The following is a 14641-nucleotide window of genomic DNA, read 5'->3' as shown; positions in this document are numbered from 1 at the left end:
GGTACTGGAAAGTCCTGTGATAAACGTTAATCAGTATAAAATCACTTCATAACCATAAACATTTTCCATGACTCCTTAACTTTGTATCATCTTACTAATGTAATGAAAACAAATGGTTCTACATGAACAGTTATCCAAGTATAAAACATCTACTCTTTTCTAAAATGGTATAACAAACATATGGTGTAGCTTTTAGATGATGCTTTTGACACTTACTTCAGATGGTATCAACATTTGCAGATAGTCCTACATCTATAATTATCAAGTCCACTCAACCCACTACAGTGAACAAACAGTTATAAAGGCTGGCAAGAGGCAGAGTGCCATGCTTTTCATGAGCAGAAAGCACACCTGACTACTATGTATAGACAAAAGATTTACGTTGTCTATTTCTCCTTCACATACTGTACAGTACCTGAGATTACCTGCATAGAAATTTGAAAGCTAGAGCCAACAAGTATTGTGACACACAAATGGAGCGATGGAAGGATTTCAGTGGTTAAATTATTGGAATGGAATTGAAGGAAAACACTTTCAAAAATTAAAAAATTTGTCAGAACATCTATTCCTCAACTGCCAAAATAGAATAATATTTCTCTCTCTTCTTCCTGTCAAGTTGCTGCCTGCCTTGTCTGTTTGATTATTAACATAAACAGGGCATGAATTATTTTAAGTCTATGCACATGTATCACTTAAAGAAATGCACCATTTCAGCCTCGAGACTCAGTAGACCCGTACTTAGGAGCTGTAATATCTAACATTTATTCCTTAAAAAACATTAAAACCTACTATAACAAATAAAGATCTTATACTGTGTTCCCTATTAATAGCCTCCTGATAGCAAAGATAAAGCTTACTGAAATACAAATACCAATATGCTAGCTGTCCTGCAATCTTAACTACACTTCTACAGAAGTTTGTTGTCTGTAGAGATGAGGTACATTCTTGACTTTTCATTAACATATTAAAATAACAACTGTAACATTTGTAACTTCATCAATTTCCTTGCCTTCAGGAAGTAATAACACTGCACTTTGAACTTAAGAAATACCCGAAACAGTCAAGAACGTATATTTGGAGTAATTAGAAACACTGTTTTAAAGAAGTATGCCTTGAACGCTTGTTTGGAAAATATCAAAACATGCCAAGTATCTCATACTTAAACAAAAAGTACCAGGTAATGTCCATCAAAAAAAAAAAATATATATATATATCTATACCAGATGAAGTACAAATATTGCAAAACTATAGCTAAGGCTTTAAGCTCAGTATACATAAATATCACTCAGACTGTAAACATCATTTCAAAGTATAAACATGGTACAGCCATAAACTATAAAATGTGCTATTCATTACAGCTTATTCAGATCCTAAAAAACCCTACTCTGTTACCATAAAGCCCAAACTGCATACAGAAAAATAATTATCTTAAAAAAAAACACTATACATCCATCCCAATTATCCAATAAACATTATCCACTTAACATTTTTACTCCAAATCTTTTCACTTCCAGATACCTTCATAAAAGGCTAGAAAACCAGTTCTGCAAACAACACAATTCACAAAATTTTAACCAATTTTAACTTGTTCCAATTAATAGCATGCTAGATAATAAAGAAATAATAACAAGTGTAGAATATATTAAAAGAAAAAAAAGCAACAGCTCGGATATAAATTTAGAGAAACCAGAGAGGCTGCCTAATTCCTAGAATGCTTCTCAAATGTCCCATGGTACTAATTCCCCGTTTCTCAATTCCCAGCACTGCCATTATAAGGCAAACACTGTATTTCTTCTTAAAGCAATATTTCTTTGTTTTCATTAAAATAAATAAAGCTAAAATGTTTCCAAAGTTATTAAAAAAACTTTACTTCACCTAGACTAATTCCCTAAAATGTTTTTCTGCATAATTATTTTCAAGTCTGTTATAATTAAAACTGAGAATATTTAATTATAGATTAGTAGAAAATTAACATTAATGTCAACACTAAAGGGACAAAGTCAATATATACTAATTCACACTGTCCGGAGCTATTTTTAAACAAGTAACACCTACAATTACAAGAAAGATGAAAGAATATTGCCACTGTGCACTTATTTTATATGCTTAATAAAAGCACAGATAATCGCTTTGTTAATTTTGTCAATGAATGGTCTTTACACAAAGGAAATACGATTTTTAAAATCAGCTGGAAAACAAAAGGGCTGCAAAACCAAAAGAGACCAAAACCTGGTATACTGCATAGAACTACTTTATTTCTCTTTAAATCGACTCCAACATCCATACTTTTAAATGGAAACATGCTTCAAATTTTGTCTACAGGATATGAGAAACTGACTAAACTCAATGAATAGGAATTAACAAGCATCTTATACCCAATATATTATACCAGCTACATCAAGCTAAATCTGTACAGGAGCCAAATAATTATAACTTATGAAACGAAGGTCTGTCATTTAGTCAACTTTGGCTAAACACTGGAAGTACCATTAAAAAAAAAAAAGGCAAGGAGGAAGAAAGAAAAAATGAAATGCTTTGCAGTTCACTTCCAATACAATGGATGTCCACCCCACCATCAAATAATCTTCAGGCTTCAAATCCTGCAAGAACATCTTCCTGAGAAAAAGAAACATCAAGATAAGAGCAAGGTGTTTCGTTTTTGGGTTGCTTACGTTGTTTTTCCTCCTTCACATTAATGCTCTTGTTAACTAGAGGCATAACACTGAACACTTTATCCTATACAAGACTGACTACATTTGATTTGCAGCATTTCAACCAGTTTGATAGGTGACCTTTCAATTTCCCTCTCATCTCCCCCAAAACCACATTAACTACCAACTATGATTTTTAAGCTCATTTTCTGCAAAAAAAACCCAATTTTTTGGCAATAGAAAATTCCATTCTCTGTCACACATACTAACAGCATGTACAACATAATAGTAAAGTTTGAATTCATCTGGTTTATCATGTATCCAATGCATGGAGCAACAATACAATATTCCTGACCTTTATCCTGTATCTTCAATAATTCACAAACCTGTATAGCCCTGATGTCTTATCTGCTCTTTTGATTTGTTACACCCAGCATCAGGATGCAGTTTAGTTCAAGATACTACAGCCATACATCCCACAAAGCAAAACTACCAAGGAAGGGGGATTGCAGTCCAGACCTACAGCATGAATGAAACCAACAACTATGTTAAAGGTCCAGACATGAAGCTTCCTCCACCCCTGAGAGAGATCTCAGATTTCTTCTTATTAAACTCTGTGATGGTGTAGCTTCATTACACCAGAGTTCCCACCGCAAAGGCTTCATGAAATCTCCTGGTCAGCCTGCAAGTGGCTTGGGCCAACGTGTTGCCTCCTCAATTGAACCCCAGCAAAAACAAGAGTACTGCCTCCTCCTTGCATTGAGACACGGGATTTCAAGCTACAACAGAATCCTGCCGCTGCACAAGTACCTCTGCAGATAATGGAGCAGATCCCTCAACACTTGCAACCCAAGACCCCACCTCCCCCCAAAACAGTCTCCTCAAACACACACATCTCCTACCACCTTAACCACAGGTAACTAGGGAACACTGCCAGCTGCTCACAGAAGAGACTGCTACAGCCCACCTTTTTAAAAGGTTCAATAGCAAGTATACTGTTCTCACATCAAGTTGCATACCAATAAATTTTTGCCTTTGTGAAGTATTCCGCTGGAAACATGACTCAATGATTTTCCTCACCTGCTATACTTGCACATAAATCTCACATTACTTTATAATGTGCTGGCTTATAGATTCTTATATCAGTCAGTTAGGATTTTGTAATTATGGAGTCTAGGGTCTTTGTTAGCTGTTGTTGCTCTATGCACAGAAGATTTTGGTGCTATCGCTGTAAACACTAATAATTAAATACACATATATATGGTATATATATATATATGGCCACACTTCCTACAATAAAAATAACTGCTACAAAAAATTGATTTGCTAGATGAATTACTCTGAACCTTCCCGTCCAGTGCAGACTCTATGAAGCTTCAGACACACAAAAAAAGAACTCTTTAAGTAACAAACATCTTAAAAATAACTTCTTATCAATATTGGTAACTGAAATATGTGCACATTCCCTGCAAGTAAAAAGTACAAACAAAACCGAACCTGGTTCAAGCCAAGAAAATCCTCTCAAATATCTTTGCACTGAACAGTAACATTTTCATCTTTCTACTTCCTCAACAATCTACTTTCCTCAGAGACAAGTTTTACAAAGAACACGCTTTGTTAGTGTGCATTTCATAAAAATCCAAGACACCATCAGAAAACTGAGGTGAAATACCAAAATATTTGGTTGTGGGGTTTTTCTGGTATTCACTGCATGGATTCATACACTGATACAGTAGGAGAACATACAATGATATCTCTAGAAATATACTTCAGAACTAGCGAAATACCCCAGAACTTCAGTCATCTCAAACAGACTGTCTGTACACACTGAAGCTTGAATGAACTGGTATAAAAAAGAAAACGCATTACATGCAAGAAAGGACTCAAAACTCAACCGATATGCTGAACTGCTGCCTGCATTACTTAATTTTATAGCATGCAAAATAAAACTTAACCTTGTGATGTGACAATATAATTACATATGATGCTTTTATTTTATATCGGGCATCCTTAAGCTCTAATTCTAGTATTTCTGATAGTCTCAACAGCATTCACAGAACACGCATTAATTCTGGCCCACTAACAGTTAACATACATTATTTAACTGGTCTGACATGTCACTCCCCAACCTTTTTGATTTATCGGAAGAAGTACTTTTATAAATAACTCTAAAAATCAAAAGGAAAGCATGAGATTTTTAAAAATGCAAGCACAAAGAAGAGTGTACTTGCTTTTCCTTCGATCCCTCCCCCCTCCCCCCATGTACTGACACTGAGATTTTCTGATCATGCCAGAAATAAACATCCAAACACAAGTAAGGGCCTAGGCTACCGAATTCAATGTGCTTTATAGCTAGGTCTTCAGATCAACCAAGACCAGCATGAGAAAAAAATTCTTCACGTGTAAGTATCAGCTTACAGCACGGGCACAACAATAGGATGAACAAAGTGTCAAATGCAACGCTACTGACAGGAACAAGTCAGAAAGCAGGAACCTGAAGAGCCCAGTCCCCTGCTTCAACCGTGTAATATTTTAAAAACACTTCCACTTGTTCTGTTACACAAACGTTTTCTTCAGGTTTAGCCTTTAAATACAACTGGCAGACACTCAGCCTGCACAGCCTTTGTCAGTAGCTTACGGATGGGCAGCAGAATGTGCTACAGGTTGATAAGAGCACCGGCGCTGCAAACGCCCTGCGTGCAGCAGGAGAGCACCCAAAAAGAACTTGCAATGCGCAGGAGAGTTTCCCTCAACGCTTAACCGCGGCCTTCACGCTCCAGACGACGTGCATGTTAGTGTTCCCAGTATTTGTTTCGTGTTTATCTCCCACCCCGCTTCTCTTTCTCCTCCCTGTCCGGCCATCTTGGGCCGACAGGAGCAGCCATTACTTAACTAAATGACAGGGCCAACAACTTTTCACAGAAACATCTCTCTCAAAAGGCCGGGCTAGCTTCAACCACCTTCGGGCCGTCCCGCTCCCTGTCAAGCCGCCCGGTGGCCGGGACGGCAGGGCGCCCGCCGGGCGGGACACGGCGCTCGGCGAGGACCTCGCACGCTAGAGGCAGCCGGGCCCGCAGAGTAAACAAGTCACTCGGCGACGGGCTCCGGGAGCCGCTCAGCGCCGCGCCCGCCCCGCCAAGGCCAGGCCTGGCCGCCCCGCTCTCTCCGGCTCCGGGTCAGCTTCCCCCCCGCCGCGCCGCGCAACGGCTGCCGGGCAGGGCGCGCGCAGCCGCGGCCTCCACCGCGCGGGGCGAAAATCACGAGGGAGGGTCCGGGAGAGGCCAACGTCAGCAGCGCCTCGCGCGCGCCCTCCCCCCCCCGCCACCTCCTCCTCCTCCTCCCCCTCCCTCCCGCCCCCGCGCCCCCCTCCCCCGCCCCGCCGCGCCGCTTGGCGTTTGCTCCCGGCCCCGGGCTCCGGCCCCGGCGCGCAAGCACTTTTCCGTCCCGGGGCTGGACGGACACCCGCAAAGTATCCGGAGCGGAGCCCGCAAGGCCGCGCTCCTTCCGTCCCACACCCGGCCCTGCTCGGATCCCTCCTGCGCGGGGGTCCGCGCTGACTACGGGGTGGGGGGGGGAGGGGGAAAGAGCAAAGGCGGCAGCAACGCGTGGGGAGACCGCAGCAGGGTGCGAGGCGGAGCGCCCTGCCGCCTGCGGGGACGTGCGGCCGCGGATGTGGCGGTGCCCCAAACGCACTCGCACCCAGGTGCACACTCGCACGCACACACCGTGTGGGCCCGGGGGACCGGAGGGAGGGGGCGGCTGGGCCGGGCCGGCTCCCTCCCCCCCATCCCCCCCATCCCCCCCCCCCAGCCCCGCTCCACATCCACCCTCGCGCTTACCTTTAACAGCAAGGCCTTCGTTCTGGCGCCATCTTCATGAAGCCTCAGAAATCCGAAGAGTCGGCTGCAGAAGGGGAGCGGGCGGGAGGGAGGGGAGAGAAGCACCAGCGTTAGCGAGAGTCAGCCCCCAGCACAGGCGGGCAGGCAGGCTCGCTCTCGGCGGGCAAGGGCAGAGCGCGGCGGCGGGGGCCGGGAGCTCGCACACGGGCACACACGCACTCCCGAGCGGGGAGCCGCCGACAGGGGAGGGGGGGGACACGGAGGGAGCGCGGGCCGAGCCGGGACACGGAGGCGGCCGGGGCGGAGTGGGGAGCGGGTACCTGTCGAGGCCGGATAGGGCTTCTCTCTCCTCGGCTGTCAAGCTGGCGAAGTCCTCCTCGCTCTGGCCGCTCGCTTTCCCCGCCGCCATTTTCTTTTCCTCATCACCGAAAGGAGCAGCAGAGGCGGCGGCAGCGGCGAGCGACACTCCGCACGATTTCATGGAAACGCAGCGTAATTAACTCACGATCGCAACCCCCCCCCCCCTGCGCGCCCCCAACACCCCCCAGCGCCGGGCGGGGCGGGGTGCCCGACACACACACACACCACAACTTTTATTACAACAACAACAGCCGGCAGGGAGGGGGAGGGAGGGAGGGAGGGGAGAGGGAGGGAGGCGGGGGGAAGCCCCGCTGCTCGGAGGAGGAGGGAGGGGGGAGGGAGGGAGCCCCAGCGCTGGAGGCTCGGGGGAGGGGGGGGAGGAGGAGGCGGCGGCTGCTGCGGCGGCGGTGGATGGCGGCGGAGCGGTGTTTACATCGCCGCGGCGCCGCTCGCCCCGTTGGCGAGGGGTGCGCGGAGCCGGGGTGACAGGGGCCCCGCCCGCCCTGCCGAGCGGGGTGTGTTTGCCGCCTGTACAAACTTCCCCAGCAGCTGCCCAAAGTTGTTGTAATTGTGTCACACAGCGAACCCCACGCCGCCACCGTGACCCCCCCCCCCCTCCCCGCCCGCCCGCTCGGGTCCACGCAGCCAATCGCCACCTCCGCGGCGCCGCACGTGACCTTTGTTGACTTACGTCAGTCATAGCGCTCTTCTACCGCTGCGCTTCGGCTTGGTTGGCCTTCGGCTCCCACCTCCCTCGACGGCGTCATGCCATTGGTCAGCATCTGAGGGAGGAGGCGGGGCTTCAGGAATTTGCGGCTTATGAGCGGTCAGAAGGGCCGTCAGTCAGAGGAGCTTTTCGATTACCCACCGCCAGCAGGTTTGGCGTGCGCCTTTAAAAACCGGAGAACGAGAAGGCGGGGGAGGGGGTAGTTTTCGGGAGTGGCGGGCCGTGGGGGTGGGAGGAGGGAGGGCTGCGCTCACGGGCGGAGTTGCGTAACGGGGGCTCCGGGCTGAGGAAGCGGCCCTCACTAAGGCCTCACTGGTGGGGGCCGTGCGGCACTGACTGGGGGAGCGCTGCGCGCGCTCGCCCGCCCGCCTTGCCCTGGCTTGGGCGCGGGGCGTGGCGCTCCTGGCACAACCGGATAATAATGGCTTCCTCGGGCGGGGAGCAGAGACCGTGCTGGCTCGGGCTCCATGCGCTTAAGCAGAAGGGAGGAGGAGAAGCCGCCGCCCGAGGGCTTGGTTGGGTGGCCGGTAACGCCTGTGCAGAAGGGCGGTGGCGGCCGAAGCGAGGGCAGCCCCCGTGGCACGGCAGTTGACTTCACCCGCCCTGGGAAGCGGCGGGGGAGTCGCAGAAGCGCCGGTGTCCGGTCCGTGGCTTTTCACCGCCCTCTCGCAACGGCGCAGGGAGTTTTCTGCCGCCGCTTGCGGCGGGCGCACGCGCCGGCCGCGGTGGAGCTGCCGTTGGCCCGCCCGCGCGGCAGCCGCCACCTCGCCAACGGCCGAGCGCGTGGCTGCACTCGAGGCGCGCGGGGAGCGGGGCGGGGGGTAAGGGAGAGGAGGGTGCCCGAGGGAGAGCCGCCCCTCCCCGGGAGCCAGTGACAGGTGGAGTGGCGCCCGCCGGCGCGAGCCTGGCGTCCGTCACGTGGCGCGGGGGCGGGGCGGGCGCCGCGCGGGAGCGCTCTCGCGAGGCGGTGGCGACCCGCAGGCGTGAGGGCGGGGAGGGACGGCGCCGAGGGGGGCTGTTGGTCCCTCATCCCGGCCGGGACTTGCGTTAAGCGGCTCGGCTGCGGCATGGGGGTGCGGAGCGGTGGGCCGGAGGGGAGCTTATTTGTAGGAAAGCATGAAGGACCCAAGTCAGGCTTCTGGGAACGTCTCACACGTGAGTAAGCTGCTGAATTTCTTTGGACATTGAGGGGAGAGGGGCTTTGTGTGCTCTGCTTGCATCCCCTCCTTTATTAAGGCCAAGCCTACCCACAGTCTTCCTCATGGCTTGAGTTACCTGGGCATCCTTGGTTCCTTGACCCCTCCCAGCTTACCAAGGAACTCAAGTCTCGTTTTTTTCTTTACAGTCCTGTTAATTTGTCCCTGCAGCCTGGAAGCTCTGGGGTTTTCTCCGGGAGGGTTTTGAAAATCCATTAGAGCTTGCCTTTGCTCTGGTGCTTATGAGAATATCAGCATTTTGCAGGTGTGTGGTGACACAGCTCATTGCTCATACTCATTTTGCCAAAAACAGTTTAGCAGCAGCGTTCTGTAACATCACTGTATCCCTTCTCCAATGTCTACCTGAAGCCCCACAATTGAGCAGAATTTTCTGTCAGTTGGATTTTCTCCCTTTGGGTAGGGGCCTGTTTCATGACCGCCAGGCACTGTAAAGCATAAGTGAAGCTATTAACTGCCTTTAGGAATAAGATGAATAAGGTCAAAGGCCAAACTATGCAAGGTATCTCCAATCACAGTGCTGCTCTTGCTGGTTCTATCCTTTTTTTTTTTTTTTTTTATAATTGCCAGCTTTAAATCATGTACTCCTGAAACTGAAATATGTTTCTGCCTTTTTAGGTGTTACAGCTTACGTTTACACGTCAGTGATGCTTTCCAAATGGATCCTCAACTGTTTTCTGGTCCTGATGGTGTCTATAGCACCGTGCAGAGACACTGGCAGACGTGCAGGCCTGCACTGCTTCCCAGAGTACTGATTGGAGATCTGGTCAAGACAAAGTCTTGAATAATGTTCTTGGTCGTCTTAAGAACAGAATCTTGTTGTGTAGCCATGCTTTCTGATACAAATGCAACAAAAAAGCATCTGAGTTCACTAAGGTTGCATATCTTTATAAAATAGACAGTGGCCAGTTGGTTAGAGTATTGGTATAAGAGGCAGGCATTTGTGTTTAAAGTACTTTTGAGTTTGGAATCCAGATTAAAAAAAGTTACTTTTGGTTCTGGGAATGGGCCATAGTCTATTAATATAGTGAAAACAGCTATGATCAAACATCCATCCATGTCTGTATTTTACATGGTTTCTGAGTCACGTATTTTCTCATCAGTGCTTCCTTAGGGACCTAACTCAGAGCCAAGAACTCCACTGATTGGTAATGTGCCAAAAATAAGGTATTTGAGCACATTATTTCTGAGGATTTTGATTATGACATCATGCTGCAAAACGGAAACATAGGCCAAGTGTAAATCAACAGAAAGAATAGTAGATGAAACTATTTCACAGTACGGGGAAGGTAACTTCTAAGTTACAAAGTAACTCAGGAGATTTCATAGAAATGCAAACAAGTCTCAGCTCAACTGAGAGCAGAACAAGAAACTTCCATGCACCTGAAGCCATAGCACCTGAATTCCTCCTTTAGTACACCCTGCCTGTATTGTTTCAATTTAATTTCCAGTTGCTTTTTATTTTCGTATGTGAACTACTGTTGGGCTGACTAAATTGGTGCCATAAAGGCCTTAATTTTGTTTCAACTCTTTCAAGATGTATCCAAAGCTTACCTTCTTTAATAACAGCAGGAAAAGCTTGAAAATGCATACTGAAACTAGTGGTCCCTGCCCTTGCAAACAGTCAGATAACAATTTTGGAAGCTAACATTGATATGCTAGCATCTGTAAGAAAGGAGAGAAATTATTTCAGACAAGTGTGATGCTGACCTCCCACTGTGAGATATACCTGGAAGCTGACTCCAGAAGGAGTATGTCCTTAAATTCTTGAGAAGAAAGAAGGAAACAGCACTGTTCTGTGTCTATCAAATATTAGTGAACTTGTTAGGTTTTAGATTAATTTAAATTCCCAGATCATCTAGGAGTCCTCAGAACCACTTTACTACCTTCTTTGTGAAAGTTGTGGACCCATAACACTCTTGGACTGAACAGTCCTTTTTGGATCCCCTTTCCTGTATGTTTTCTACCCTGTTAATTTTCCATGCATGTTGTCTTTGTGTATTTCTATAGGCTGTGTTAAGTGTTGCCTTGTCATGCTGCAAAGACTTGCCCAGTCTGTTAAGAAACTGAATATTGTTAGTGTGTATGCAGTTGCAGAGTAGTTAATGCCAGAGAGAACTCTGTGTTCCAAGTAGGTCTTTGGCATGCTGGTCATTCTCTTCAGCTTGAAATTGAGATGCAAAATTAATGTCCCACTTCTTGAAAAGTAATGTTAGAAACAGCAAAACCTAATTCTAGAGTTCTCCTTGCACATACACATCACCTGATGTCTTGCTAAGCTGAAAAGCAACTCCTGAAATCACTCAGAAAAAAAAAAAAAAACTTCATACGGGGGAAAGTTTCAGCTTCAACAACTGGGATCAAGCTGCCATCTCACTTGATGTCAGAGTTAGTTCTGGTACCACAAGTGTCTAGGTTCACTGGCAAAGAGGACAAGCCTGAGCACATATTTATTTATATATATATATATATATATATATATATATATAAAAAGATGTGTGTGTGTGTAAAAGAGCTCAGTCTCAGGAAGATAACTTCATGTAGCATGGAACAGGGGAAGGGTGACCTGCTCCAGGTCTGCTTTCTACTTCACATCAGTATTGTTTCGCTGCCTTCAACTCCAGCAATCAAGTGCTAGCTTGCCATTGTCAATTAAGGGAGGACCTTTTTAGAGGTGGTGGTGATCCTGCCATTTTTGTGAGCAAGAGTATGGTGGTCTGTCATGAATGTTCACCACAAATTCACTATAAATCTGTTGATAGGAAGTCCTTGCTGGAGGCTTGTTTGCTGCAATAAATACTGTCTAGTGTCGGGAATGCTTCTTGCAAAGTATGAAGCTCCTTGCTGCAAGTGTCCTGAATGACAAATGCACGAGGCCTGATCTGCTTTTTCCCATGTCATGATCTGGGACAAGACAAAGTAGCAGTTTGTTGGAGATCGGAGCCCTATGAATTCAGTAGATTTTTTTTTTTTTTTCTACAGAGAATTATACCTTCAAAAAAGACTTGGTTTTGGGCTACTTATGTAAAATATGGGGAGCAAATGGATTCATAAATATTAATAAGTTTTAATGTGTACTTCTCCTTAAAAAAGAAAACTGTGAATTTAAACTTAAAAGGGCTACCTGGTGGGAGTATATCACACTGGTTCATTTTAGTTGTATCTAATCTTCTCACAACTCAGGAGGTGGAGCTGCCCATATGCTTTCTTTGTGCTTGCTTTTTGGGCTTAAAAAAACTGAAGAGAGCTTTTTCTTGAACTCTCCAAATGTTCTGTATAGTATCATACAAATTTTTTTTTTTTTTAAAGGCAGTTACTTCAGTATGTAGTCTGCAGGCTGAACTTCCTTATATGTCTTGCCGCATGGACAAGCTGGTGGAGGAATGACTCTGTTTTCCTTTGACATGAAATTCTCCCTGGACAAAGCATCTACCACCAACTCACTTTTTCAAAACAATATTCTTTGCTGGACAAATCCAGCCTTATTTTCTGTGTCTTTATAGCTCTCGCTCTCCAGAAGTGCAGAAGTTCCATGCAACACTTCAGTGGTCCATATCAAGTGAATTGAAAATCCAGACTTTCTCTATGAAGATTTTCCGGGTCACAGTGTTTCCATGGACGACTGCTGTTCTCTTACTATCTGACCACCTCATCAGATCCATTCTCAGATATGTGCTTATTTTCAGAAATAATGATCAACAGAACCTATTGGTTATTATTAACTTATTTGATGTGACTTCCAAGTCAGGTAGCAAATTTGAATAAGAATATATCAATCCCCGCTGGATACAATTTAAATCTTATGGTCTCCTGTAGTCCAAGACATATTTGCTAGTCACCTACAGCAAGATTCATTATTTCAGCCCCTGAAAAACTATGGTGCTGTAAGTTAAGCAAATTAGTTCAAATTGATCTTTCATTCCTGCTTTTTGAAGTTCTTTGCAGCTGCAAGCTGTGAACTGCTAGGGAAGTGAGGGTAATAAGTCACCTCCTTATGCTGTCACACAGGAGTTTGAAGCAGCTTAGGATGCACATGTGGTCTCTATTGATGCTACTGTTTAAAAAAAAGAAGTTTTCTAGATGTGGAGTTAACATTGTGCTTTTAATAGCTCAGAGGACCTCTAACTATAAGGCAAAACATTTTGCAATAGCCCAGAATAAACGTGATGACAATTGTGGATTTTGTGACAAGGTATAGCTACTGAAAAAAATGGCAAAGAAAAAGCAAACTAAACAGAAGAACCTACAGGATGCCATTTTGTGTCTAACAAAATATAAATCTAACATTGTGTTATTCCCACCTTGCCGGATTTTAGTCAAGCTGTCTGAAATATGTGGCTATTTGGCATATAAGGGAAAGTAGCATAAACTAACACAACTTGAGAATAGGTTGGTCAGGGAAAAAGTGTTCCCTTTGTTTAACCTTCCATATTCATTAACAGTTTTTTTCTTGTGTTTTTTTTTTTTTCTTCCTGGTCTTCATCTACTACAAGATAAAGGCAGAAAAGCTTAAATTACTAAATTATGTTGTTCTGTAAATTTGGAGCAAAAAAACCTGTAGTACATGATTTTTGTATTTTAGCAGTAGCCCTCATTGTCCGGGAGTTCATAACAAAATGATCTGCAATTCGTGTGTTCCCTCTACTACCCTCATTAAAGTTCCAATGAGTGTTATGTGATGATAAATGTAACATTTTCACAGTGAATGGTGGTCAAGAAAGGGGAAACTGGTCTAAAACCCAAGGGTTTGTTTGTTTTTTTTCTAAATGCACAGAAAAGTCAAATGCTTTTGCTGGCTGTAAGAAAAAAAATAGATGTGTAGCAGTTAATTATTGAAACTAGAAAATGTTTGAAAAAATGTCTTTCTGATATTCTTTTATCAATATGCTGATGGACAAATTGCTCTTCAGTCTCAGAAATACCATACTACCTTTGAGTGATAAGGGCAGTAAAAGTGAACTTATCTAGGAAATACATTATTATCATGAAGATATTTTTTCTTTATGAAAGTGTTAGAAAACTAGTAATTACTAAATGCTTTAGTTACAGACCTTACTTAACATTGTTCTGTCTTGCTTGAATCATGTAGTCATTTTTGTCTCTTGCCCTCTCCTCCCCTTGGTCAACTCATTTTAGAACCTGGATTGTATCTCAAAGGCTTAATGCTCGAATTCATCAGGAATTTAAGTGGTAATTCATAGTCATAAGAAGTACATACAGCTATCAGTTAAGCAATAATATCATTCACCATTTGGTGTGTCAGCAGAAATCATAAAATTCCCCTTGAGCAACAGAAACTTCAACGGAATTGTTACTTGTTTAAAAATAATAAATAACATGTCAAAAATTGAATCTAAACATGGAAAACCATAAATTTGTATGCATAACCTTAACTGTATTTTAAGCTGTTTCATGAAATTCAGAAATCAGTTGTTTTGGATATTCTGTAGATTTTCTGTGTGAGAGACTAGTTCTTTGCATGCTAGCATGAACACACCTGTATGCTTAAATCCTACCAGCAGTTAGAAGAGCTACCACTGTATTGTCTTTTTTGGGCTCTATAGTATAATCTCTAATATTACACTAGCTGACAATTTCTGCAGAATTGGAGAAATAAATAATATGAAAAACTAAACTTGTCCAGTGGTTCCTTTACAGTGCTTCTATTAGCAGATTTTTTTTTTTTTTTAATCATGCCAGTTCCTTGCCCCCACCTGCCACAGTTTTGGCCGTGTCTGTTGGTGTGTGTTCCAAATATGGGCATGCTTTCATTTGTGTTAATAGTTTCAGAAGACAAGAGGTAAGTGTCCACCCTCCCACTAGGAACTGGATGGGGCAGCTTATGATATT

The 14641-nt window shown here is 44.8% G+C and overlaps 1 protein-coding gene and 1 long non-coding RNA gene across 11 annotated transcripts in view; one reads left to right on the top strand and one right to left on the bottom strand.

Moving 5' to 3' along the window:
- Positions 1–7588, bottom strand: part of KDM6A (lysine demethylase 6A) — a 157824-nt gene extending 150236 nt beyond the window's left edge. The window contains exons 1-2 of one of the 10 annotated variants that reach the window (XR_014183119.1): positions 6811–7588; positions 6491–6554 (exon numbers count right to left, since the gene is read on the bottom strand). Coding sequence is in view for 7 of the 10 variants with exons in the window: in XM_082043114.1 (XP_081899240.1) it covers positions 6491–6554; positions 6811–6971 (225 nt within the window). In the remaining 3 variants the exon portion in view is untranslated. The remainder of the gene's footprint in view (positions 1–6490; positions 6555–6810) is intronic. The other 9 variants (XR_014183120.1, XR_014183121.1, XM_082043114.1 and 6 more) reach the window with 9 other exon arrangements.
- A 277-nt stretch (positions 7589–7865) lies between these two features.
- On the top strand, positions 7866–14426 carry LOC309435185. The gene is made up of 2 exons (XR_014183122.1): positions 7866–8732; positions 12101–14426. It is a non-coding gene; the product is annotated as an uncharacterized lncRNA (long non-coding RNA).
- Positions 14427–14641: the final 215 nt, after the last annotated feature.

The sequence above is a fragment of the Streptopelia decaocto genome, assembly GCF_964273445.1.
Source record: "Streptopelia decaocto genome assembly, chromosome: 1".
NCBI classification, from domain to species: domain Eukaryota; kingdom Metazoa; phylum Chordata; class Aves; order Columbiformes; family Columbidae; genus Streptopelia; species Streptopelia decaocto.
This window is presented reverse-complemented; position numbering and strand designations above follow the sequence as displayed.